The 23,176-nt window shown below is 41.2% G+C and overlaps 4 protein-coding genes across 4 annotated transcripts; all 4 read left to right on the top strand.

The window, feature by feature from the left end:
* The first annotated feature begins 907 nt into the window (after positions 1 to 907).
* On the top strand, positions 908 to 3,007 carry LOC104440542 (G-type lectin S-receptor-like serine/threonine-protein kinase LECRK3). Its single transcript, XM_039309965.1, has 4 exons — positions 908 to 1,561; positions 1,608 to 1,680; positions 2,046 to 2,234; positions 2,349 to 3,007. Exons 1-4 carry the CDS (start codon positions 908 to 910, stop codon positions 3,005 to 3,007), a joined length of 1,575 nt encoding a protein of 524 aa, XP_039165899.1.
* A 5,478-nt stretch (positions 3,008 to 8,485) lies between these two features.
* LOC104440541 (G-type lectin S-receptor-like serine/threonine-protein kinase LECRK3) lies at positions 8,486 to 9,799 on the top strand. Its single transcript, XM_018871747.2, has one exon. The coding sequence runs from the start codon at positions 8,486 to 8,488 to the stop codon at positions 9,797 to 9,799; it is 1,314 nt and encodes a 437-aa protein (XP_018727292.2).
* Positions 9,800 to 11,994: 2,195 nt separating this feature from the next.
* LOC120292085 (G-type lectin S-receptor-like serine/threonine-protein kinase LECRK2) lies at positions 11,995 to 13,443 on the top strand. Its single transcript, XM_039309964.1, has 5 exons — positions 11,995 to 12,266; positions 12,364 to 12,445; positions 12,629 to 12,772; positions 12,870 to 12,972; positions 13,112 to 13,443. The coding sequence occupies exons 1-5, from the start codon at positions 11,995 to 11,997 to the stop codon at positions 13,441 to 13,443; spliced, it is 933 nt and encodes a 310-aa protein (XP_039165898.1).
* A 6,873-nt stretch (positions 13,444 to 20,316) lies between these two features.
* LOC104440547 (G-type lectin S-receptor-like serine/threonine-protein kinase LECRK3) lies at positions 20,317 to 22,781 on the top strand. The gene is given in 2 exon segments (XM_039308115.1): positions 20,317 to 21,798; positions 21,801 to 22,781. Coding segments are annotated over 2 exon segments (2,355 nt in total). The 5' UTR covers positions 20,317 to 20,354; the 3' UTR covers positions 22,712 to 22,781.
* The last annotated feature ends 395 nt before the right edge of the window (positions 22,782 to 23,176 follow it).

Here is a 23,176-nt window from a genome sequence, read left to right as displayed (position 1 = left end):
GGAGGCAAATTCGCTTCTCGAAAATCTTCTCTCTCTTTTTTTTCGGTGTTTCTTCTTCTTCTTTTTTCAGAATTTTATATCTCTTAAATTTTGGAAATAGTAATTTATTAATTAATTGCAACATAGAACAGTTGGCTTTTAATATCTCTTAATAGTATTTTTTTTTTTTTTTCCTAAAATGGATGATGTGCCAACCACATCAACCCCTCTCTCTTTGAAAAAAAAAAAAAAACATATTAGTTTTTTCCGTCAGCCATATTGGAAGGAGAGACTTAATTGCTCCATTTTTAAAAAGTTTTAGAATTATGTTGATTCTTTCTTAATGTAACCATTCCTCTTCATATTTTTTTTTTTCACCACAATGGATAAATAAATATAATGAAGAAATTATATCAGAAAAATAAATTTAAATTTTGATAAATATATTAATAAAAATAATAAGATATTCTAAGGGAAAAAAACACAAATTAGTAAAAAGGAAAAACTCAATAACAAGAAGGTCAAATTATGAAGCTGACTACGCATCATGTGTTTTTTTACTGGTTTATTAACACAAAAAAAAATGATTGATCAATCAATTATATTTAAAAAATTTATTGTAGATTCGATGAACCCTTTCCTTTTTAAATTTCATAAATATATTCATTAATTAACCCTTCAAATATACTTAATGAGCAATTTTTTTTACATATTCTGTTATTGAGGCATTTTCTCTATATTGAATAGACTTTTTGTAAAGCTCCACCAATGAAGGTATTATACACAAGTAAAATTGGTAACTTACTAATTGATGCTTGCTTTCATGATAGTAAGTATGAAATCTAGTGGAGTAATTCTATGGTGAACCCCAGTTTCAATTTAAAGGCCGAAGTAGCTCCACTCAAGGAGCACACAAACTTCCGCTGACATGGCTTCAGTAGTAGTTGGAATCCTCCTACTACTTGTTCCGCTTCCGCTTTCTGTGAAAGCTCAGACCCCCGGCAACGTAACCTTGGGCTCCTCGTTAATAGCGAATGACAGGACCTCTTCCTGGCTGTCCCCGTCGGGCGAATTCGCCTTCGGGTACCGGGAAATGGGAAGAGGAGCTCATGTGTGGCCAATATGGTTTGAGAAGACAGAGGACAAAACCGTAGTCTGGTCGACTAACGGGGATAATCTAGCACCCGAAGGTTCGAAAGTCCAGTTGACTGCCGACGGCCAACTGGTGGTTGTGGACCCAGAAGGGAGTGAGGTGTTGTCCACGGCGGTCGTTGGGGCAGCATATGCAGCCATGCTCGGCACGGGGAACTTCGTCCTAATGAGCCAGAATAACGTCGACTGGTGGGGAACGTTCAGCCAACTGACCGATACGATACTGCCTACGCAACAGTTAGATCTCGGGACTAAAGTTAAAGCTCGCTACTCTGAAATGAATTACTCCACTGGGAGATTTCACTTCATACTCCAACCGAGGCGGTCATCTCAGATGCTTACTGGATTAGCGACGCCGTGGGTACTGGCTACCAGTTTGATATTCAATCAAAGTGGTCAGGTCTATGACGTCACGGCTAGGAATGGAACGGTACTCAATATCGTCAACTCAGACACCCTCCCCTGGTGGATTTTAGCAAAGAGCAATCCTTGAATATGGCGGGGTCTTCGGGCAGTATGTCCACCCCAAGACGGCAAATTTGAGTTCCGGTTGGGCAATGGGCTGGCCGACGGTCTCTTCCCCTCTCCCTTCAGATATATGCATGAGAATCACATGAGATACCGGTCCTGGAGCTTGTGGCTTCAACACTACTGTACTCTTGGAGCCAATGGGATTTAGAGACCCCGATGCCACTGTGCACCTAGATATACTATGTTAGATTCGATGAACGAGATGAACAGATGCAGACAGGACTTCGTATCACAGAGTTGTGATGGAAGTAGGCCTGAAAAGGACCAGTTTTCTTTGCGTGACATGCTCAATACAGACTGGCCACGGTCTGATTACGAACTTAGCACATCACAAACTGAGGACCGATGCTGAGAGGCTTGCTTGGCTGATTGTTTTTGTGCAGTCGCTGTTTTTCAAGATGGAAATTGCTGGAAAAAGAAGATCCCTCTTTTCAGTGGTAGGTTGGATCCAAGTGCGGGTGGAAAAGCTCTGATCAAGGTCAGGATAGGTAATTCAACTTTGACATCTCCAGGAAACGGCCAGAAGAAGAACAGGAACTCAACTCTGGTGATCATCGGACCAGTGCTGTTGGGTAATTCTTTGTTTTTGAACTTGCTTTTACTCCTCATTAGCTATTTAACTTATAAAAGCTTCCGATCTAGAGATTCTAAATTTTCACGACCAGTATAGATCAACCAAGCCACAGGCATGCCAACTTTCACCTATCATGAGCTTCAAGAAGCAACAAATGGATTCAAAGAACTGGGTAGGGGTGCTTTTGGAACAATGTACAAAGGTGTTCTCGGATCCGAGGATACAAACTTTGTGGCAGTAAAATTGTTGGCGACAAGGACTGGAGAAAGCGAAAAGGAGTTTGAAAGAGAAGTGAGTGCAATTGGCCAAACTAACCACGAGAACTTAGTGCATTTACTTGGATTCAGCGATCGTGAGGGTCAACACCGATTACTAGTGTATGAATTCATGAGCAACGGTAGTATGGAAGATTTTCTTTTCGGCTCTTCAAGGCCTAGCTGGTGCAAAAGAATAGAAATTGCCTATGGTGTTGCGAGGGGCCTCTCTTGCTTGCATGAGGATTGCACCAGTTATATAATCCACTGCAACATCAAGTCGCAAAATATTCTTATTGATGGCTCTCTCACTGCAAAAATATCAGACTTCAGATTAGCTAAGTTCTTGATGGCAAACCAAACATGGACCACCACTGGCGTAAGAGGAACCGGTAGTTATTTAGCACCAGAATGGTTCAGGAATATGCCTATTTCTGCCAAAGTAGACGTTTACAACTTTGGCATTTTGTTGCTTCAGCTCATCTGCTGCAGAAAGAACCATGAGCCGGAAGCCTAAAGTGAAGCTCAAAGTGTATTTGTCATGACTGCCACCATGACAGGAGTCTACTTGTGCTAGTGGAGAGTAACGAGGAGGTGTCAAGCGACATAAAGATGGTGAGAAGATTTGTGATGATGGCACTGTGGTGCATCCAGGAAGACCCCGCTTTGAGGCTAACCATGAAGAAAATCACTCAGATGCTAGAAGGAGCTGTTGAAGTCTCAGTCCCCCCAGATCCAAGCTCTTTTATTAGTTCAATATGATTTTGATTATTTAGACAACTGGCGTCTGTAATAATGAAAAGTATCTATATGGTCTGTAAGTGCACCTACGCCAGAATAAACATTGTCATAATATGTTCACATAAATCTAGCTTCAATAAGCTAAATCTTCCTAAAGTTTGAAATTCACTAGCATGTTGGCAATTGTTGGCAAAATTGTTTTAAATCTCTTAGGAATTCTTCCTAAATCATATTCCATTATGTCGCAGGTAAAACTAATGTGACCCCATCAATGCATTTCCATCAACCATTTTGCTTCATCAAAATTGCATTGGATTCAGTAAAAGAGTATTTTAACCTCATCAAAGCAAAACAGATCTTATCTGCTAAATTTGAATGGTGAGAAACCATATGAAACTTGCTGATCCTCAAGTCGAGGATCACTACCCTGAACTCCCAATTTCAAAAGGTCTGCTGCTTTTCTATTCACTCAGATGGGACTTTTACTTCCTTTTGGCAACCAACTTCATATAGATCAAAGAAATCAGAGTCCGCAAATCACGTGGTTGGAAGAATAATCAAACGAACTTTCTTCTCGATTGATCTGTTGAGAAATTGCGTGAAGTGACAAAAGAAAGACAATACTCTAGGCGTACATATACCTTTCCAAATGATCATTGGAGATCTTGTATAAGCCACTCAGCAAGTTACTGTTAATGCCATTGGACAATGGGTCCAAACTGGAGGAAATCGAAAATTACCAAGACAATGGAAAGACCCAGAAGATCCAAATCTAGCATCGATTTGCATCAGAAAATTGAAAGTTCGATTTCATAGTTGTTTTTGTCAGCCATGGGGTCTTCCAGCTCGTTTGCTATTGTTCTAATGTCATTTTTATTCAACAAAACGTACGATATTTGGGTCAAGGTCTTCGTCTTTTGTTTGTTTCACTTTGGAATAGTCGGCTTGCGCCAATTTTATAGAAGTAGATGAATGCCCTTAATGCACCAGGTGAAGCAAACAAAATTTTATTCGGATATGATAAAAAGTTTAAGAGGAAGGGAGATTACTCCATGCTAAGGCTAGAGCATAACACGGGTTTAGAAAGTTTTATAATGGATTTACAGATTGCCTAGCAAAGGGGACTGTCGGTAGCGGGATTCCAACCCCAGCATGCTGCGCAAAGAGTTCAAATCTTACTAGCGGCGAAGTAGAGATTTATTGCACATAAACACCGTAAAAATACAAGGTGTCTCTTGTTACTTAAAAAAATCTCCAAGGTGGAAAAACGAGGTGAGGAAAATGATGTTGAAGGCTTCAATTTTCTCGCCAATTTGAACTCCCATGATGTAGCAAATACCACAATCCCCTTAACTGCGATGAAATGTAGGGAGAAGCATGACGGTTAGTTGCTAAGGGTTAACAAATTAAATCCCTAATTTTATGAAAATGTTTCGAAATATATAATAGGCAAAAATTTAAATGTCAATAGTGAGGGTCCAAGCAAGAGCCATGTCTATCCAGCCCAATTTGTGAGTAAACCAAGCTCCTTTCAAGTTCATCCATCTCTAATCTTCATTACCTGGACGTCCTAAGAGGTATCCGGACTTGGTTTGTTTACCGAGCATAGAATCAAAGTTTAAAGTTGAGCAATTAGCTTTCCACGCTTCGATGGGTGCCCACCATATTTTTATTAAGTTATTGACTTGATACTCCATTGATCCTCTATAAGCTCTAAATGCTCTATGTTTTTATGTTATTAGTTTATTACATGTCCTAAAACTTATTATAAAAGTGTAATCAAATCCTTAAACTTAAAAAAAAAAGTACAATTAAATTTTAAAACTTTTCAAATCGGTTTACTCAAATTTCCACATTAACTCCGCCCTATTTGGTTCTAAGAAAAAGTTGATGCGACTTTTTTACCATTTTTTTAAAGAAAGATGTCTTGATGAGGTTGCCACGTTAGATATTAAAAAATATAAATGAAATAAAAAATAAAAAGAATTGGTTTTAATATTTTAGAAAAATAAAATATTGAAATAAAAATTTGGAAAAAAAGAAGAAGAATCAAACATAGGAGAAGCTGCGAAGGATAGCATAGATGCAGTAAAGGAAACACACACGCCACCCATGCATCAGCGAGGGGCCAACGTCCCACACCAGACTTAGGTAAGTCATCGGGGACCCTTGCGACCACCTTCGCATTTTGAAAATAAGAATAAAAATAAAGTAAGCGTGTGGGAGACGAGTCAGCCACCCTCGTCACTTGTCAACAAGGACCTTGCCACTAGCTCCTCCGACAATTACGGCCGCGACCCTTGCTTAAATCTACGACAAATGATGACCCTGGTACAGATCTGAGACAATGATCATAGCCCATATCGTCAAAGAAGATCGAAGGAGGAAGCCGTGTTTGGCCGCGAGGGGGTGAACCTCTAGTGAATGGCAGATTTGAGCGAGAATAGAGATCTCGTTGCCATGGAAGCTTAAGAATCAGCACTAGCTATGGCTGTGAAACGAAGTAGCTGAATGCAAAAATTGATGGAGTCGATTCTGGAGCATGATTTTCTTTTTAAGTTTTCTTCTTCTTCTTCCCTAATTTTATTTTTCTAAAGTTTCGAAAACAACTGATTATAGTTTAATTGCAACATCCAACATTTAGCTTAAATATCTTCTAATATTTTTCTTCTAAATTGGCTGACGTGACATCCATATCAATGCATTTCCTTTTGAACAACAATAAAAAAAAAACATATCAATTTTTTTCAATAGCCAAATTTAACAAAGTTAACGGAGCAATTTAATGTACGCAAATTTGATGTATGCAAATTTTTGCAAAATATATGCCGAATTATGTCCATCAATCATTAATATAGTCATTCCTCTCGAAGCTGCACAAGACTCAATTGCAGTCTAAGCAGCAAGCATTAGATCACCCCCAACGACACGGTTCACAATCGCGTGGAGTACGCCGCTCACGTCGAGAACATTCCTCGCCTCGCTTAACTCCTCGGGCAAAGCACAATCCAGCGGCGTGCTTCAGAGCACGAGGAAGGAGGAGAAGGATGAGGTAATTGTCTGCACGGGGAGAACCTCCATCGCACGAAACAAAGCAGCAGATTTCTCGTGGATAGACGTAGCCATCTCCTGCATTTCTATATTTCCCAGCGGAAGACGACAATGGAGGGAGAGCACCGGACAGTGTGGCGAGCGTGTGCTGACGTGTCAGTTGTCGGGGTCGTGTTAGGTGTGCTGCACTGCTGTGTACGTTTCGCGGGTCGCCGGGGGGATTGATTAGGAGTGTTGTTTTTTTCTTGTGAAGTCCATTAGCGATCTGATTAAAGTCAAAATTAGACGGTTCAAAATCAGATCCGCTTGATGCGGGACACCACAGCAAAATTTCCACATACGTACGAGCATTGAAACGTTCAATTTCCACGAAGTGATCTGTGATCGCTTTGATTTCCACAGGAATCGAGTCCTTTGTATTTCAGTCAAAAAAAAAAAAAAACAATTTCCACTCCCAAAATCTCCTCCTCTAGACCTAAAAGATGTTTCGGTCAAAGTCTTCTAAATTTGTCTGTTTCTCCTTGGGAAATTTCAGGGTCACGACCGAAGATTAATGGATCCGCCCAAGCGGACTCGCCTTTTTCTAAATTTTCACGTAACTAGGGACTTCTTAGTCAACTGATGTGGTAATGCACTAACAATGGTAGCAATTTACCATCAATAAATGCAATGATAAGTCATTAACTTTTTTAGAAATTTATTACTCAAAACAAAAATTTAGTGGTGAAATTTATAACTTTCATATAAAGTAATAACTTACCATATAGGTCCGCTTACAAGGTAGTAATACCAATTTCAAGTGGAAGGCAAGTTGTCCGATTATTTAGAAATTGACCATTTAAAACTAAATCGTAGCAGTGAAATTAGTAAGTTACCGCATAAGTCCTTACAAATTACAAGAGTAAATTTCTAATAAAGTGGCAAATTTTTTGTTGGAAAGAAAATCACGAAGAAATTACTCAAATCTCTCTCAAACTTTGCAATAGTATATATTTGCCCCTGAACTTTAAAATTGTTACTCCATTCTGTTAGCGCGTGCAAAGCACATGCCTTTTAAGGGGTAAAAGTTTATTGTCATCTTGTTTATGGCAATAGCTTTTTCACCATTGTTTTATGTGGAAATATAAAGAAAATGGAGAAAAATATATCTACAAAGAAAAAAATGATATATGAATCAATTAATTTTTTTTTAAATGACTACAAATTCGATATATCATTTTCTTTTATGAGTTGAGGGCATCATTTCCTTTTTAAATTTTATAAGTATTTTTATTAATTAATCAATATTTAGAAAAAGCTCCACGATTGAAATCGGTAACTTAATAATGTATCGATGAAACAAAATTTTACTGTTGAAATTAACAAATTACTTGCAAAATTAGTAGCCTGCTTTTAGCTTAGTGGAGTTTACCAACGTGATATAAGGGTCATCTTCTTCCATCCCTTTTATCTCATAAAGTCTCCTGTACGACGACGTTCGGTCAAAGTCTTCCAAATTTGTGCCTTCCTCGAAAAGTGTCCGGGTCCCTGGCAAGCTTATGGAGCAGAGTCGCCTTATTCTAAATTTGACAAGTTCTTTCAGTATTAATTTCTATAAAAAAAAAGTGAAAAACAAAGAAAATAGAGAAAATACAAATTTGCTAAAACATTATAATCCGAAAAAATCAATATCAATGATACTATCATAAATTATTTTTATTTAAATGTAGATGAAAATATTAATGGAACTAATAAGATACTTTAAGAAAAAAGAAACGAGACAAAGTAAAAAGGCAAAAAAGGCCTCAATAACGAAAAACAAAAGAAAGACCAAATTGCGAAAATTGGATGCTCATCATACACTTCTAAATGGTCTATTAATACAAAAAAAGAAAAGTTGATTAATAAAATATATTAACGAATATCACCTTATATTTTGATCAATCATTTCCTTTTATTACAGATGGAGCTTTTATAAAACTTCAGACCATATGGTAAAGTCATTATTCTAGAAAGATATATGTGTTTTGCTTTTGGTCAAAGATAGTGTAGATATACGTGTTGACATGGGCAAAGGCTGTGCACAACTTTGGTTCAAACTTGCCGTGGAGAAAAAGAAGGGAGACTCTGGTAGCTTGGAAAGTAGGGAATCTCTATAAGAACGTTGGTTTCATCCTTAAGGCCGAAGTAGCTCAACTCAAGGAGCACGCCTGTTTCATCAAACATGGCTTCAGTTATACTAGGAATCCTTCTAGTACTCGTTCCACTTCCCCTTTCCGCCGAAGCTCAGATCCGCGGCAACTTGACCTTGGGCTCCTTTTCGACGGCAAACGACCAGAACTCTTCCTGGCTGTCGCCGTCTGGCGAGTTTGCCTTCGGGTTCCGGAGAATGGGAACAGGAGCTCATTTGTTGGCTATATGGTTCGAGAAGATAGAGGACAAGACCATCGTCTGGTCGGCGAATGGCGATAATCTAGCGCCCGAAGGTTCGCAAGTCCAGTTGACCGCCAACGGCGGGCTGGTGCTTACCGACCCAAGAGAGAGAGAGCTGTGGTCTTCTGGCCTGAACGGCAATGGCTTAGCGTATGCGGCCATGCTCGACACGGGGAACTTCATCCTAGCAAGCGCGAACCACGTCAACTTGTGGGATTCGTTCAGCCAACCAACGGATACAATATTGCCTACGCAGCAGTTAGATCTTGGGGCTAATGTTAAAGCTCGCTATTCCGAAACGAATTACTCCACCGGGAGATTCCTCTTCGCACTGCAAACCGACGGAAATCTCGTGCTCTATGCCACTCCTACCCCGCTGGTAGTCTCAGATGCATACTGGGCCACCAACACCATCACCGCTGGCCGTATGGGCTTCCGGTTGATATTCAATCAAAGTGGTCAGGTCTACCTCACGGACAGGAATGGAACAATACTCAACACCATCACCGCAGAACTAGTTCCAACAAGCGGATATTACCAAAGAGCGATCCTTGAATACGACGGGGTATTTAGGCAATATATCCACCCTAAGACGGCAAATTCAAGTTCTGGCCGGCTTATTGGCTGGTCGAGGGTCTCTGCCCCAGTCCCACAAAATTTATGCACGAGCATCGCCCAACAGATTGGCAGTGGAGCTTGTGGCTTCAACAGCTACTGCACTCTTGGAGATGATCTGAGGCCTCGATGCCAATGCCCACCTGGATATACTCTGTTAGATTCAACGAACGAGATGAACGGATGCATACAGGCCTTCGCACCACAGAATTGTAACGGAAGTAGGCATGAAACAGACCAATTCGATTTGCTTGAAATGCCCAATACAAACTGGCCAGAGTCTGATTACGAGCGTAGCGTGGCACAAACTGAGGACTGGTGCAGAGAGGCTTGCTTGGCTGATTGTTTTTGCGCAGTCGCCATTTTCGGCGATGGAATTTGCTGGAAAAAGAAGATCCCTCTTTCAAATGGAAGGAAGGATTCATCGGAGGCTGGAACTAAAGCTCTGATCAAGGTCAGGATACATAACAGGACTTCAAAATCTCTTTAGCAAGGGCGCGGATGACGAGTTCCAGTACTCTTCTATAATTATATTCTTTGTCACATGTTATTTCTTGAGTATACTTAGCTATGGCATTGTCGCTCCTGCTGGCCTTTTCGTTCCTGTAATAGTTACTGGTGCATCTTATGGGCGTTTGGTTGGAACGTTGATTGGTTCTCATTCCAATCTTAACCATGGTCTTTTTGCTGTGCTGGGTGCTGCTTCTTTTCTTGGTGGATCTATGAGGATGACGGTTTCTCTATGTGTAATCCTTTTGGAACTGACGAACAATCTGCTGTTGCTACCCTTGATGGTGGTTCTTCTTATTTCAAAGACCGTAGCTGATGCTTTCAACGGCAACATCTATGACCTTATCATGAAAGCAAAGGGCTTTCCTTACCTTGAGACCTATGCCGAGCCATATATGAGACAATTAACAGTTGGTGATGTAGCGAGTGGGCCCCTTCAGCTGTTTCATGGCATCGAGAAGGTCGCTAATGTGGTACATGTGCTGCGAACTACAAGGCACAACTGTTTTCCTGTAATTGATGAACCTCCACATTCAGAGTCCCCCTTTCTGTATGGTTTAATTCTCCGTGCTCATCTGATGGAGCTTTTAAAGAAGAAAGCTTTTTTGTCTCATCCAGTTCCGACGGATACGATACTGCCAACGCAACAGTTAGATTTGGGGGTTGTTGTTAGAGCTCGCTATTCCGAAATGAATTACTCCGCTGGGAGATTCCTCTTCGGACCGCAACTCGATGGAAATCTCGTGCTCTATGCTACTCGAATCGGCTTCCGTTGATATTCAATCAAAGTGGTCGGGTGTACCTCACGGCTAGGAACGGAGCAGTACTCCATAACGTTACCTCAGACGAAGTTCCAACCAGCGGATTTTACCAAAGAGCGATCCTCGAATATGACGGGGTCTTCAGGCAATATGTCCACCCTAAGACAGCAAATTCGAGTTCTGACAGGGCAATGGGCTGGTCCATGGTCTCTTCCCCGGTCCCTCCAAATATATGCACGAGCATGCATCGACGTACCGGTACTGGAGTTTGTGGCTTCAACAGCTACTGTACTCTTGGAGCTGATGCGATTCGGAGGCCCCGATGCCTTTGCCCACCTGGATATACTCTGTTAGATTCGATGAACGAGATGAACAGATGCAGACAGGACTTCGCACCACAGAGTTGTGACGAAAGTAAGCCTGAAACAGACCAGTTTGTTTTGCTTGACAGCCCCAATACAAACTGGCCGTACAATGATTATGAGGTTCGCAAACTGAAAACAGAGGACTCGTGCCGAGAGGCTTGCTTGGCTGATTGTTCTTGTACAGTTGCTGTTTTTGGAGGCGAAACATGCTGGAGAAAGAGGATCCCTCTTTTAAATGGTAGGATGGATCCTAGTGTGGGTTATAAAGCTCTGATCAAGGTCCGGAAAAATAACTGGATGACATCTACAATAAACTTGGGCTTCTCGTTAACGGCGGATGACCGGAACTCTTCCTGGCCATCCCCATCAGGTGAGTTTGCCTCCGGGTTTCGGAAAATGGGACGAGGAGCTCATTTGTTGGCGATATGGTTCAAGAAGATAAAGGACAAGACCATCGTCTGGTCAGCGAATGGCGATAATCTAGCACCAGAAGGTTCAAAAATCGAGTTGACTGCCGATGGCCGACTGGTGCTCGCCGACCCAAATGGAACAGAGTTGTGGTCTCCTAGCCCGACTGACGCTGGTGTAGCGCATGCGGCCATGCTTGACATGGGAAACTTTGTCCTAGTTAGCCAGAACTACGTCAACTTGGGGGAGACGTTCAGCCAACCAACCGACACGATGCTGCCTACGCAACAGTTAGATCAAGGGACTAAAGTTAACGCTTGCTACTCTGAAATGAATTACTCCACCGGGAGATTCCCCTTCAAGCTAGGAGACGACGGAAATCTTGCCTTCTATGCCAGTCCTAACCCGTGGGATGCCTCAGATACTTACTGGGTCAGCAACACCGTTGGTAGCGGCTTCAGATTGATATTCAATCAAAGTGGTCAGGTCTACCTCACGGCTAGGAATGGAACGGTGCTCAATCGCTCACCTCAGGCACAGTCCTGACCAGCGAATTTTACCAAAGAGCAATCCTTGAATACGATGGAGTCTTCAGGCAATATGTCTACCCTAAGACGGCAAATTCAAGTTTTGCCTGGTCGATGGTCTCTTCCCCGATCCCTCCAAATATATGCACAAACATCACGCAAAATATCGGTTCTGGAGCATGTGGCTTCAATAGCTACTGTGCTCTTAGAGAAGATCACGTTGATCATAGGCCCCAGTGCCTCTGCCCACTCGGATATACTCCATTAGATTCAGCAAATGAGATGAGCGGATGCAGACAGGACTTCGTACTCCAGAGTTGTGATGGAAGTAGGCCGGAAACAGACCAGTTCACTTTCCGGGAAATGCTCAATATAAAGTGGCCACTGTCTGATTACGAGCGTAGCACGGCACAAACTGAGGACAGTTGCAGAGAGGCTCGCTTGGTTGATTGTTTTTTTTGCAGTTGCTATTTTCGGTGGCAGAACTTGCTGGAAAAAGATCCCTCTATCCAATGGAAGGATGGATCAAAGTGATACTAGTCAGGGTGGAAAAGCTCTGATCAAGGTCAGGAAAGATAACTCAACTTCAAAATCTATGGGAAGTGGAAACAAGAATTCGACTCTAATTATCATCGGATCGGTGCTGTTGAGTAGCTCTGTGTTTGTGAACTTGCTTCTACTCCTCATTGCCTATTTAATATATAGAAGTTCCTGATCTAGGGATCATAAGTTCTTACAACCAGTCCAGATCAACCAAGTTACAAGCACACAGACTTACACTTATCAGGAGCTTCAAGAAGCGACGGATGGATTCAAAGAAGAACTAGGTAGGGGTGCCTTTGGAGCAGTGTACAAAGGTGTTCTTGGATCCGAGGATACCAACTTTGTGGCAGTAAAAGTGTTGATGGCATGAACCGGAGAAAGTGAAAAGGAAGTTTGAAAGAGAAGTGAGTGCAATTGGCCAAACTAACCACAAGAACTTAATGCAGTTGCTTGGATTCTGCAATGAAGGTCAACACCAACTACTGGTGTATGAATTCATGAGCAACGGCTCATTGGCAGATTTTCTTTTGGCTCTTCAAGGCCCAGCTGGTACAAAAGAATAGAAATTGCCTGTGATGTTGCGTGGGGCTCTCTTACTTGCATGAGGAATGCACTAGGCACATAATCCACTGCGACATCAAGCCGCAAAATATTCTTCTTGATGGCTCCCTCACTACAAAAATATCAGATTTTGGATTAGCTAAGCTCTTGATGGCGAACCAAACACGAACCACCACTAGAGTTAGAGGAACCAGAGGTTATTTAGCGCCAGAATGGTTCAGGAATATGCCTATTTCTAACAAAGTAGATGTTTACAGCTTTGGCATTTTGTTGGTTGAGCTTATTTGCTGCAGAAAGAACTATGAGCTGGAAGAAGAAATTGAAGCTCAAATTGTAATGGTCGACTGGGTTTATAACTGCTACCATGACAGGAGCGTGCTTCAGCTAGTGGAGAGCGATGAGGAGGCATCAAGGGACATAAAGATGGAGAAAAGATTTGTGATGATAGCATTGCATTGATGTTGGAAGGAGCTGTGCCTATCCAAGTTCCAAGACTTTTTACCACTTCAATATGATTTTGCTTATTTAAGAAACTATTCTCTGCCAATCATGAAAATATCCATATCTACTCAAATATTTTCACATGTTGGAATGGAGCTGCTAAATCTTCCTAAAGTTTGATATTCCCCAGTATCCAACAGAGAACATGTTGACGATGGTCAGCAGAAAGGCTTGCATGCGAGGCCGCATGCAACTGTGAAGAGAGATTTATATTGTTGAATGATCAAGTAACTATATGGAATGATGCAGAACCAGTCACTGGTAAATTTAAAGTCACGGGCATTCTTGTGTTGAATCTCTTAGGAATTCTACGTGGATCATATTCCTGTATGTCACGAAAAAAACTAATGCGGCTCCATCAAAGCGTTTTCCAATCGATGATTTTGCTTCATAAAAATTGCATTCGACGCAGTAGAACAGTGTTTCAACCTGACCCAAGCAAAGTAGATCTTCTCTGCTAAATTAGATGATGAGAACCGTATGAAAGTTGCCGGTCCTCAAGGCATGAATCGGGTGCCCAGAAATCCCAATTTCAATAGCTCTGCTGCTTTTTATTCATACAGAAGGGCACTCTCACTTCCTTCGGGCGACCAACTTGTCATAGCCCAAACAATCACAGTCCGCAAATCACGTAGTTGGAAGCATAATCAGACGAATTTTCTCTCAATTTTTCCATTTGAGAACTTGTGGGAAGCAACACAAGGCAGACAATTTTCTAAGCATACATATTCCCTTCTAAAATGATCGTTGGAGATCTTGTATATATAAACAACTCGGCTACGGTCTGGGGTCCAAACAGGACGGGACTGAGAGAGATCTCGAAGATCCAAATCCAATAATCAATCTGCACCGGAGAAGTGTTAAAGGGATCGATTTCATAGTTGTCTTAGTCAGCCACGGCGGCTGCCAGCTCGTTCACCATCATTTTCATGTCATATTCTCGATTCGATAGGACAGACGATGTTTTGGTCAAGGGCTTCATCTTTCGTTTATTTCACTCCGGAAAAAGTCTGCTTGCGCCAATTTCATAGAAGTGGTGAATGCCCCTGTTCATGCAGCTGGCGAAGCAGAAAGTCATTAGACAATTATGAGCTTGTTCCCTCTGCATGCATGCATGAGGCCATTCCATTTAAAGAATATACATCCTCCTTGTCCAATGCACGCTCAATTTAAGAGCATGTGGCCCAATATCATCTTCATGTGGCCGGCCCCGGTTAAATTATCTGGAGTTAGGGTTTGGCGTTGCTGCTTGGTTCGGCCACAACTTGGTTCGTTCTCCTTAGGATTTTTGATGATGCAAATTAGAACTAAAAACAATCCCGAGGCGAATATTTGTAGACCGCTGTGTTGATGATGTATGAGTGAAAATGATATCAAAGGCTTCAATATTCTCGTCAAGTCGAGTCTCCTATGATGTAGCAAAAATCACAATCCCCTTTATTTACGATGAAATGTAGTGAGAAGCATGAATTTTGTTAAATAATGCAAATTCACACACGCCCATATATATATATATATAAGGATCAACCGATTAAATCCCTAATTATAGGCATCAACAATGAGTCCCCAAGCAAAAACCATGTGTATCTAGCATGAGTAAACCAAGCTCCGTTTAAATCCATTCATCTCTAATCTTCATCACCTTGATGTCCTAGAAGGTTTTCGTTTGTGGTTCGTTTATCACATACAGAGCACTAAATCGAAATTTAAAGTCAAGTATTTACCTTACTTCTCTCCGGTGGTCATCCATAAGATTTTTTAAAGATGGTGACTTGACACTTCATTGGTCTTCTATAAGCTCTAAATGCTCTATATTTTTAGAGGATAAGTCTACCGAAAGTTCTAAACTTATTACAAAAGCGCAATTGGGCCATAATGTAAACCAAATAGCTTTTAGATGTGCTACATTTTGCATACTGTTGTTAAGTCCATGAGAATAGGATAGTCATGTCACCGCAACATCCATTTAATCAAACATACAGGAGTTTCAAACCTAGAACTACTACAAGCAAACTTTAGTAGAATATCTGCAGAATTACGTTCATTCATCATTACTGTAGCCATTCCTCTCCATGTTGCACAAAGACCTATCTCATTCTAAGCATTGAATCACCACAACGCCACAGACCGCAGTCCGCAACTATTAATTGATTAGAGTTTAATTGCAACATCCAACATTTAGCTTTAATATCTTTTAATGTTTTTCTTCTAATTAGCTGACATGACATCCATATCAACGCATTTCCTTTTGAACAACAATGAAAAAATTATATCAACTTTTTTCGATAGTCAGAGTTAACAGACCAATTTAATGTACACAAATTTGATGTATGCAAATTTCTGCAGAATATATGCTGAATTTTGTCCATCGATCATTAATGTAGTCATTCCTCTGCAAGCTGCACAAGACTCAATTGCAGTCTACGCAGCAAGCATTAGGTCATCCCAATGACACGGTTCACAATCGTGGGGAGTACGCCGCTCACGTCGAGAACATTCCTCTCCTCGCCTACCTCCGCCGGCAAAGCACAATCCAGCGGCGTGCTTCAGAGCACGAGGAAGAATAAGGAGAAGGAGGAGGTAATTGTCTGCACGGGGAGAACCTCCATCGCACGAAACAAAGCAGCAGATTTCTCGTGGATAGATTAGGAGTGTTGTCTTTTTCTTGTGAAGTCCATTAGCGATCTGATTAGAGTCAAAATTAGCGGTGATTAGGGAGTGGGGTGGCGGGGGGAAAAGTATTTCAGACGCTTTTCTTTTGCTTTTTCTTTTTGCTTCTTTATTTACTATTTTGAATTTTTTTTAATATTTTGAGCGTTTTGCATGATGATCTACTGGGTCCCGCTTCACTTTCGTGACAAACACATGAAAAAGGCGGTCAAGCGATCGTGATCCGTAAGCAAACATGAGCTTGCGTTTATACAGTTCGGCATGAGATCGTGTTCATACAGCATGCATGCTTCACGCGGGACACCGCCGCAAATTTCCACGTCTGTACACGCACCGAAACGTTCAATTCCCACGAAGTGACCTGCAGTCGCTTTGATTTCCGCGGGAATCGAATCTTCGTGTTTCGGTCAAAAAAACATTTTCAACTCCCAAAATCTCCTCCTCCCTAAACACGTTTCCGTCAATTTAAAGTCTTCTAAATTTGTCTGTTTCTCCTTGAGAACTTTCTGGGTCGCGGCCGAAGCTTAGTGGCTTCGCCCAAGCAGACTTGCCTTTTCAAAATTTCCACGTACGGAGAAACTAAGAAACACGCCTGCTCCAGTCATGTTTCATGCACGGCACTTTTCCAATATGATTAAAATTTGGTTATATCATGTAACTTGTTGGTCAAAGTTCTAACCTAAGTAGCACCAACACGCGACATACGACACGTAATACAACTTAACATGACATGTCGATAAGTTATTTTTAAAAAATAGATAATTCCGTCATATTATGACACGTTATATATTAAATTTATATTATTATATATACATAATAAATTATCATTTTTATGATTATTTTAATCAAATTAATTTAATTCAAATTCACAAATAAATAAATAATAATAGAAGCCTAGAATGAATTTATACTAAAAATATTAGTCCACCATCAATTAATATTATTCATTACTTCAATTTGATAAATTTAACTCAATTCAAATAATTCATAAAACTTGGAGAGAGGAAAAAAAACAAGCCATTCACATTTTGGACTTACGTGTTAGACTTGTCGGTAGAAAATAGAAAAAAAAAACTTGGAAAGTAAATTGTATCATGGAAGTAAGAGTTAAAAGTAGGGGTGTGCAAAATACCCGGGAACCGCCCGGACCGCCCGGAACCGGACCGGAACCGCCCGGAACCGGCGGTTCTTGAGGGAACCGGTCCGGTTCCCGGTTCCAATTGTTGAGAACCGGTGGGAACCGGTCCGGTTCCCGGTTCCGTGGGCGGATCCGCCCGCCCGCCCGCCCACCCGGACCGGACCGGTACCTATTTATAATTAAAAAAAAAAAAATACTAAACAAAACAAAAGTCGCGACTCGCGGAGCCCTAATTCGCGAAACCCTAATTCGTGTCTCTTCTCTCTCTGTTTCTTCCTCAGCCTTCGATTCTCTCTGTTTCTTCTCTTCGTCTTCGATTCATCCCCGAGTATCCACGCCGCCGTTGCTCCTCCTCCGCCACTATCTTCCGTTGGAGGGAGAGATCTTTGTCTTCCGTCAGTTTTAAAGTCAAACAAAATCATCCAATCGATGGCGGTCCCGTAAACGGAGGAAAGCTTCTTGGGGTCCTCCAATTATTTCACCCATGAACTGAGAAGAGAGCTAGAGAGCTAGAGAGAGAGATGGAGATGGAGGGAGGGCCGGGGTTCGCTGCCATTCGTGGGGATGATAATGGTGGTTTTGGTTCAAGCGAGCAGCATGGTGGTGGCGAAAATGGCCAATGTCCGACGGGCTCAACAAGTACACCTTCGCCTTCTACTGTAATGCCCTCTCCTCTCTCGTCCTCCTTCCTTGCCCCTTCATCATCTCTCGCAAGTTAGCTCTACTCATGCCTGTCACTCGCTAGCTCCATTGATGGCAGGCGAAAGGGGGAGAAGGGTTTTAAGTTCTTGACTTGTTTGTTTGCTCTATTCTTGACTTGTTTGTTTGCTCTATTCTTGACTTGTTTGTTTGCTCCATTGTGGGAACCGTTGCATCAATTCTTGGTGCATTAGTAATCACTGTGTACAAGGGTCCAACAGTTCTCCGCTCGCCTTCGCTGCCTTCTTTGTCCATCCCCGTCACCTTGTCTCTCTTCTCTCACGACAATTGAATTGGGTTCTCGGTGGGTTTCTCCTCGCGAAACCAGAATTTTTGGCATCAAAATCGGTTCCATGGATCCACCCAGGAACCGGACCGGACCGGCGGTCCGGTTCCCGGGTGGATCCATGCAATAAACGGGTGGATCTTGGTTCCGATTTTTCGGAACCAGTCCTTAGCGGGCGGTTCCCGGTTCTAGGTCGGGAACCACCCGCCCGGACCATGCACACCCCTAGTTAAAAGAGAAAAAAAAAAAAAAACTAGATTTTTCTTCTTTCCCCATTTATTATTTTTATTATTATTTTTTATATTTTGGATATATACATTTAGAAATCATTTATTGAAAATTTTAAAATTGACCCCATGTATCAAAATCATGTGTCAAAATTCACGTGTCGAATTCAAACTCAATCAGTGAATTCCAAATTTTATTGATAAAATCACGTAACTAGGGACTTCTTAGTCAACTGATGTGGTAATGCACTAACAATGGTGGCAATTTATCATCAATAAATGCAATGATAAGTCATTAACTCTTTTTTAGGAATTTATTATTAAAAAAAAACTTTAATGGTGAAATTTATAACTTTCATATAAATTAATAACTTACCATATAGTTCCGCTTATAAGGTAGTAATACCAATTTCAAGTGGAACGCAAGTTGTCCAATTATTTAGAAATTGACCATTTAAAACTAAATCGTAGCAGTGAAATTAGTAGGTTACCACGTAAGTCCTTACAAGTTACAAGTTAGTAAATTTCTAATAAAGTGGCAAATTTTCTGTTGGAAAGAAAATCATGAAGAAATTACTCAAATCTCTCTCGCACTTTGCAATGATATATATTTGCCCTTAAACTTTAAAATTGTTACTCCATTCTGTTAGCATGTGCAAGGCACATGCCTTTTAAGGGGTAAAAGTTTATTGTCATCTTGTTTATGGCAATAGCTTTTTCACCATTGTTTTATGTGAAAATATAAAGAAAATGGAGAAAAATATAAATACAAAATAAAATATAGATGAATCAATTATATATATATATATATATATATATATATATATATTAAAATGACTACAGATTCGATATATCATTTTCTTTTATGAGTCGAGAACATCATTTTCTTTTTAAATTTTATAAGTATTTTTATTAATTAATCAATATTTAGAAAAAGCTCCACGATTGAAATTGGTAACTTAATAATGTATTGATGAAACTAAATTTTACTGTTGAAATTAACAAATTACTTGCGAAATTAGTGGCCTGCTTTTAGCTTAGTGGAGTTTACCAACGTGATATAAGGGCCATCTTCTTCCATCCCTTTCATCTCATAAAGTCTCCTGTACGACGACCTTCGGTCAAAGTCTTCCAAATTTGTGCCTTCCTCGAAAAGTGTCCGGGTCCCTGGCAAGCTTATGGAACAGAGTCGCCTTATTCTAAATTTGACAAGTTCTTTTAGTATTAATTTCTATTAAAAAAAGTGAAAAACAAAGAAAATAGAGAAAATATAAATTTGCTAAAACATTATAAACCGAAAAAAAATCAATATCAATGATACTATCATAAATTATTTTTATTTAAATGTTGATGAAAATATTAATGGAACTAATAAAATACTTTTAGAACAAGGAAACAAGATAAAGTAAAAAGGAAAAAAAAGGCCTCAATAACGAAAAACAAAAGAAAGATCAAATTGCTAAAATTGGATTCTCATCATACACTTCTAAATGGTCTATTAATAAAAAAGAAAAATAAAAGGTTGCTTAATAAAATATATTTACGAATATCACCTTATATTTTGATCAATCATTTCCTTTTATTACAGATGGAGCTTTTATAAAACTTCAGACCATATGGTAAAATCATTATTCTAGATAGATATATGTGTTTTGTTTTTGGTCAAAGATAGTGTAGATATACGTGTTGACATGGGCAAAGGCTGTGCACAACTTTGGTTCAAACTTGCCGTGGAGAAAAAGGAGGGAGACTCTGGTAGCTTGGAAAGTTGGGAATCTCTATAAGAACGTTGGTTTCATCCTTAAGGCCGAAGTAGCTCAACTCAAGGAGCACGCCTGTTTCATCAAACATGGCTTCAGTTATACTAGGAATCCTTTTAGTACTCGCTCCACTTCCCCTTTCCACCGAAGCTCAGACCCGCGGCAACTTGACCTTGGGCTCCTCGTTGACAGCGAACGACAGGAACTCTTCCTGGCTGTCGCCGTTGGGCGAGTTCGCCTTTGGGTTTCGGAGAATGGGAAGAGGAGCTCATTTGTTGGCTATATGGTTCGAGAAGATAGAGGACAAGACCATCGTCTGGTCGGCGAATGGCGATAATCTAGCGCCCGAAGGTTCGAAAGTGCAGTTGACCGCCAACGGCGGGCTGGTGCTTACCGACCCGAGAGAGAGAGAGCTGTGGTCTTCTGGCCTGAACGGCAATGGCTTAGCGTATGCGGCCATGCTCAACACGGGGAACTTTATCCTAGCGAGCGCGAGCCACGTCAAGTTGTGGGATTCGTTCAGCCGACCGACGGATACGATACTGCCTACGCAACGGTTAAATCTTGGGACTAAAGTCAACGCTCGCTACTCCAAAATGAATTACTCCGCCGGGAGATTCCACTTCATGCTAGGAGGCGATGGAAATCTCGCATTCTATGCCACTCCTGACCCGTATTATGACTCAGATTTCTATTGGGCCAGCGACACCGTCGATAGCGGCTTCCAGTTGATATTCAATCAAAGTGGTCAGGTCTACCTCACGGCTAGGAATGGAACGGTGCTCAAACCGCTCATCTCAGGCACAGTCCCGACCAATGGATTTTACCGAAGAGCGATCCTTGAATACGACGGGGTATTCATGCAATATATCCACCCTAAGACGGCAAATTCAAGTTCTGGCTGGCCAATGGGCTGGTCGAATGTCTCTGACCCAGTCCCGCCTAATATATGCAGGAGCATCACCCAAGAGGTTGGCAGTGGAGCTTGTGGCTTCAACAGCTACTGTATTCTTGGAGATGATCTGAGGCCCCGATGCCGATGCCCACCTGGATATACTCCGTTAGATTCAACGAATGAGATGAATGGATGCATACCGGACTTCGTACCACAGAGTTGTAACGGAAGTAGGCCTGAAACAGACCAGTTCGTTTTGCGTGAAATGCTCCAAACAGACTGGCCAGCGTCCGTTTACGAGCATAGCACGGGACAAAACGAGGACTGGTGCAGAGAGGCTTGCTTAGTTGATTGTTTTTGCGCAGCAGCCATTTTCGAAGATGGAGTTTGCTGGAAAAAGAAGAACCCTCTTTCCAATGGAAGGATGGGTTCATGGGAGACTGGAAAAACTCTGATCAAGGTCAGGATACATGACACGACTTCAAAATGCACAAAAAATGACCAGAAGAAAAACAAGAATACGACTCTGATGATCATCGGATCAGTGCTGTTGAGTTGCTCTGTCTTTGTGAACTTGCTTTTACTCATTACCTATTTAATATATAGAAGCTTCCGATCTAGGGATTCTAAGTTACAGGCATGCGGACTTTCACTTATCAGGAGCTTCACGAAGCAACATATGGATTCAAAGAAGAACTGGGTAGGGGTGCTTTTGGAACAGTGTACAAAGGTGTTCTTGGATCCGAGGATACAAACTTCGTGGCAGTAAAAGTGTTGGCGACAAGGACTGGAGAAAGTGAGAAGGAGTTTGAAAGAGAAGTGAGTGCAATTGGCCGAACTGACCACAAGAACTTAGTGCAGTTGCTTGGATACTGCAATGAAGGTCAACACCGACTACTGATGTATGAATTCATGAGCAATGGCACTTTGGCGGATTTCCTATTTGGCGCTTCAAGGCCCAGCTGGTACAGAAGAACAGAAATTGCCTGCGATGTTGCGCGGGGGCTCTCTTATTTACAACAGGATTGCACCAGGCATATAATCCACTGCGACATCAAGCCGCAAAATATTCTTCTTGATGGCTCTCTCACTGCAAAAATCTCAGACTTGGGATTAGCTAAGTTGTTGATGGCGAACCAAACACGAACAACCACTGGAGTTAGAGGAACCAGAGGTTATTTAGCACCAGAATGGTTCAAGAATATGCCTATTTCTAGCAAAGTAGATGTTTACAGCTTCGGCATTTTGTTGGTTGAGCTCATCTGCTGTAGAAAGAACTACAAGCCGGAAGCAGAAATTGAAGCTCAAAGTGTGCTAGTTGACTGGGCATATGACTGCTACCACGACGGGAGCGTACTTAAGCTAGTGGAGAGCGATGAGGAGGCATCGAGTGACATAAAGAGGGTGAGAAGATTTGTGATGATAGCATTGTGGTGCATCCAGGAAGACCCGACTTTGAGGCCAACCATGAAGGAAATTACTCAGATGTTGGAAGGAGCTGTTGAAGTCCCATTACCTCCAGTTCCAAGCTCTTTTACAAGTTCAATATGATTTTGCTTATTTAAGACCACTATTGTCTGTAATCATGAAAAGTACTCGTATTGTCTGTAAGTGCTATTATGCATACTGTCTTCAAATGGATCCGGATTAAATAAGCTATATCATCAGTCAAGTTTAACATTTCCTCGCATGTATCCAAGAGAGAACGGGTTGATGATCGTCGTAGAAGGGATTGCATGCGAGGCCGAATGCAACTATCAAAGCATTTTCATCGACATTTTGCTTCATGAAAATTGCATTTGACACGGTGGAAGAGTATTTTAACTTGATCCAACCAAAACATACCTTATTTGCTAATTAGATGATGAGAAGCATATGAAACTTGCCTATCCTCAGGTCGTGGATCGTTGACTTGGAATCCCAATTTCAACAGTTCTGCTGCTTTTTTATTCATACAGGAGGGATACTCACTTCCTTTCAGCAACCAATTTTTTCTAGACCAAAAAGATCCCAGTC

This window comes from Eucalyptus grandis, chromosome 3 (assembly GCF_016545825.1).
Source record: "Eucalyptus grandis isolate ANBG69807.140 chromosome 3, ASM1654582v1, whole genome shotgun sequence".
Taxonomy (NCBI): Eukaryota; Viridiplantae; Streptophyta; class Magnoliopsida; order Myrtales; family Myrtaceae; genus Eucalyptus; species Eucalyptus grandis.
This window is presented reverse-complemented; position numbering and strand designations above follow the sequence as displayed.